The sequence below is a fragment of the Eriocheir sinensis genome, chromosome 37 (assembly GCF_024679095.1).
Source record: "Eriocheir sinensis breed Jianghai 21 chromosome 37, ASM2467909v1, whole genome shotgun sequence".
Classification (NCBI taxonomy): domain Eukaryota; kingdom Metazoa; phylum Arthropoda; class Malacostraca; order Decapoda; family Varunidae; genus Eriocheir; species Eriocheir sinensis.
The window spans coordinates 9,020,647-9,023,453 of NC_066545.1; the positions used below are offsets into that span (position 1 = coordinate 9,020,647).

The following is a 2,807-nucleotide window of genomic DNA, read 5'->3' on the forward strand; positions in this document are numbered from 1 at the left end:
GAATAAAGGGTGCATGGAGACAGGCTGAAATTTTATACATGTTGCCTTAAATAACGGTTCCTTGAATCTGGACGCTGCGGTAACTATATAGGTAAGAGGGTCAACGCAATAGCTGCGCGTGGCCTCAGTGCTCACTGGGGAAACCTGCGGAAGGTAAACTGTGGTAAACTGTTAACTAAGGACGCCACTAACTGCTGTGATACTCAAGGCCGGACACAAACCGGCATTGTGTGTGTACACTCTTAAAAGAAACACAACTCTCTCGAGTCTAAACCGGGGCCGCAATCATCGTGTTCATAAGTGACATATTTGAATGGTTCACGGCCTCCTGACTTCTTTAATATTTATTTTTATTTTTATTTTTTTTCAAAGAAATTGATAAGAGAAACAGTAACACACTATCACTACTCTGTTGTCATTTCCTTCAATACAACACGAGCAATTCTTTCAATTAATTCTTCTGTTACCACCGAAAGGGTCAACAACGAGTCACACCTACAAGCTTTCCTTCTCCTAATCTTTTTAACAACCTTCGGTGGCGTCACAGCAGTTTCCCGTGAAGGAAGTTTTTCTTCCTTCTCTGTTACTACGACTTCATTCGTTTCATTGCCGGGCAGAAGCTCCTTTGTTTTCTCTGTTCGGTCTACTATCAAAGGTATATCGCCATTTTCTGTAACATTCCTACTCTCCACAGATGTTTCCTTGATGGTTTCATGTGAAGGTAGTTTTTCTTCTTTCTCTGTTACAATAACTTCATTCGTTTTATTGCCGGGCAGAATCTCCTTTGTTTTCTCTGTTCGTTCTACTACCAGAGGGCCTTCGACATTTTCTGTAACGTTTTTACTCTCCTCTTTTGTCTCCTTAATGGTTTCTCGTGAAGGATGTTTTTCTTCTTTCTCTGTTACTGAAATTTCATTCGTTTCATTGCCGGGCAGAATCTCCTTTGTTTTCTCTGTTCGTTCTACTACCAGAGGGCCTTCGACATTTTCTGTAACATTCTTAGTCTCCACAGATGTTTCCTTGATGGTTTCATGTGAAGGTAGTTTTTCTTCTTTCTCTGTTACAATAACTTCATTCGTTTTATTGCCGGGCAGAATCTCCTTTGTTTTCTCTGTTCGTTCTATTTTCTGAGGTCCATCGCCATTTTCAGAAGCATTTCTACTCTCCTCCACAGATGTCATCGAAATGCTTTCCTGTGAAGGTAGTCTTTCTTCTTTCTCTGTTACAACAATTTCATTCGTTTTATTGCCGGGCAGAATCTCCTTTGTTTTCTCTGTTCGTTCTATTTTCTGAGGTCCATCGCCATTTTCAGAAGCATTTCTACTCTCCTCCACAGATGTCATCGAAATGCTTTCCTGTGAAGGTAGTCTTTCTTCTTTCTCTGTTACAATACTTTCATTCGTTTCATTGGCTGGCAGAATCTCCTTTGTTTTCTCTGTCCGTTCTACTATCAGAGGACCATCGCCATTTTCTGTTACATTCTTAGTCTCCACAAATATCTCCTTGATGATTTCCTGTGAAGGTAGTTTTTCTTCTTTTTCTGTTACTAACATTTCATTCGTTTTATTGCCGGGAAGAATCTCAATGGTCTTCTCTGTCCGTTCTACTTTCTGACGTCCGTCGCTCTTATCCGTATCGTTCTTACTCTCCACACATGTTTCCCTAATGGTTTCCTCTAAAGGTAGTTTTTCTTCTTTCTCTGTTGCTAATAATTGATTCGTTTTATTGCCTGGCAGAATCTCCTTTGTTACCTCAGTGGCACTGGTAAGAGGCTGTACTGTTGCTTCCTTCTTTATAATAACTTCCTCGTTTATTTCATTACCCTCTTCGTCCGTGACATTTTTCACGTCCACCGTCTGTGTTAGGGACCTGTTGTTTGGAGTGGTTTGCGTCAGTGTTTCGCTCTCTGTGACAGATTTTTCGGCACTTTCTTTACCTTCCTCATCAATAACAACCTGTGTTTCCGTAATCTTTGATACATTTCCGTTGGGCTGTACGTCAGTTTCTGTAGTCTTTTCAACGACTGTCTTATTGCCGGTTACATGCCCCGTTTCATCTCTATTATCAAAGACTTTCCTTTCCACGGTTTTGATACTGTCATTCGCGCCATTTTCCAAACTTGTGTTCATCTCAAGGTCAGACAATTTGGGGAAATATTTGAGTACCCCCTCGTCATCTTTCATTAAATGGTTCTCTCCGGCCTTCTCCAGGCTCGCGGAGGACACCCCGTCCTTCAGGACCCCCGTGGGGCCCACCCCGCCGGCCAGCTGCTGGCTGCTGGCAGCCAGATTCCCCATGATCATGACGAACGTCCAAACAACGAAGAACTGCATAGTTGTTGTTAGTGAGATGATATTAAAAATAATTACGGTTTTGTGGTAGAAAACAGCTTTCGTCAGCTCAGGGATTGAAAACAGAATGGCCTCCGGAACGCCGACGGGCAGGGAGAAAAATCCTCTCGGGTCTTCCTCCGCCGTAGGATCCATTTTTGTAGAACAGGGAGAGTCGAACGAAAGAAAGCACACACACACACACACACACACACACACACACACACACACACACACACACACACACACACACACACACACACACGACGACAAGGAATTGTGATATCAAGTTTGGTGTGTGTGTGTGTGTGTGTGTGTGTGTGTCTGTGTGTGTGTGTGTGTGTGTGTGTGTGTGTGTGTGTGTGTTTTAAGGAGGATGCGAGGCTCAGGGGTCCGGTACAAGGAAGCTTAACGTCACTTCACTTGGAACTGTCCCCTTTCCCCTTCCCGCTGTATCATTGCATCTCTCTCTCTCTC

The 2,807-nt window shown here is 43.2% G+C and overlaps 1 protein-coding gene across 1 annotated transcript; it reads right to left on the reverse strand.

The window, feature by feature from the left end:
- Window positions 1-404: 404 nt before the first annotated feature.
- Window positions 405-2,333, reverse strand: LOC127008181 (uncharacterized). The gene is made up of 2 exons (XM_050879862.1): window positions 884-2,333; window positions 405-724 (listed from the first exon to the last, which is right to left on the reverse strand). The coding sequence occupies exons 1-2, from the start codon at window positions 2,331-2,333 to the stop codon at window positions 405-407; spliced, it is 1,770 nt and encodes a 589-aa protein (XP_050735819.1).
- Window positions 2,334-2,807: the final 474 nt, after the last annotated feature.

Coding starts and splice junctions, on each gene's coding strand:
- LOC127008181 (XM_050879862.1), bottom strand. CDS start 2,333: ATGCAGTTCTTCGTTGTTTGGACGTTCGTCATGATCATGGGGAATCTG. Junction 725..883: donor AACAGAGAAAGAAGAAAAAC/ATCCTTCACGAG, acceptor AAGAAGAAAAAC/TACCTTCACATGAAACCATC.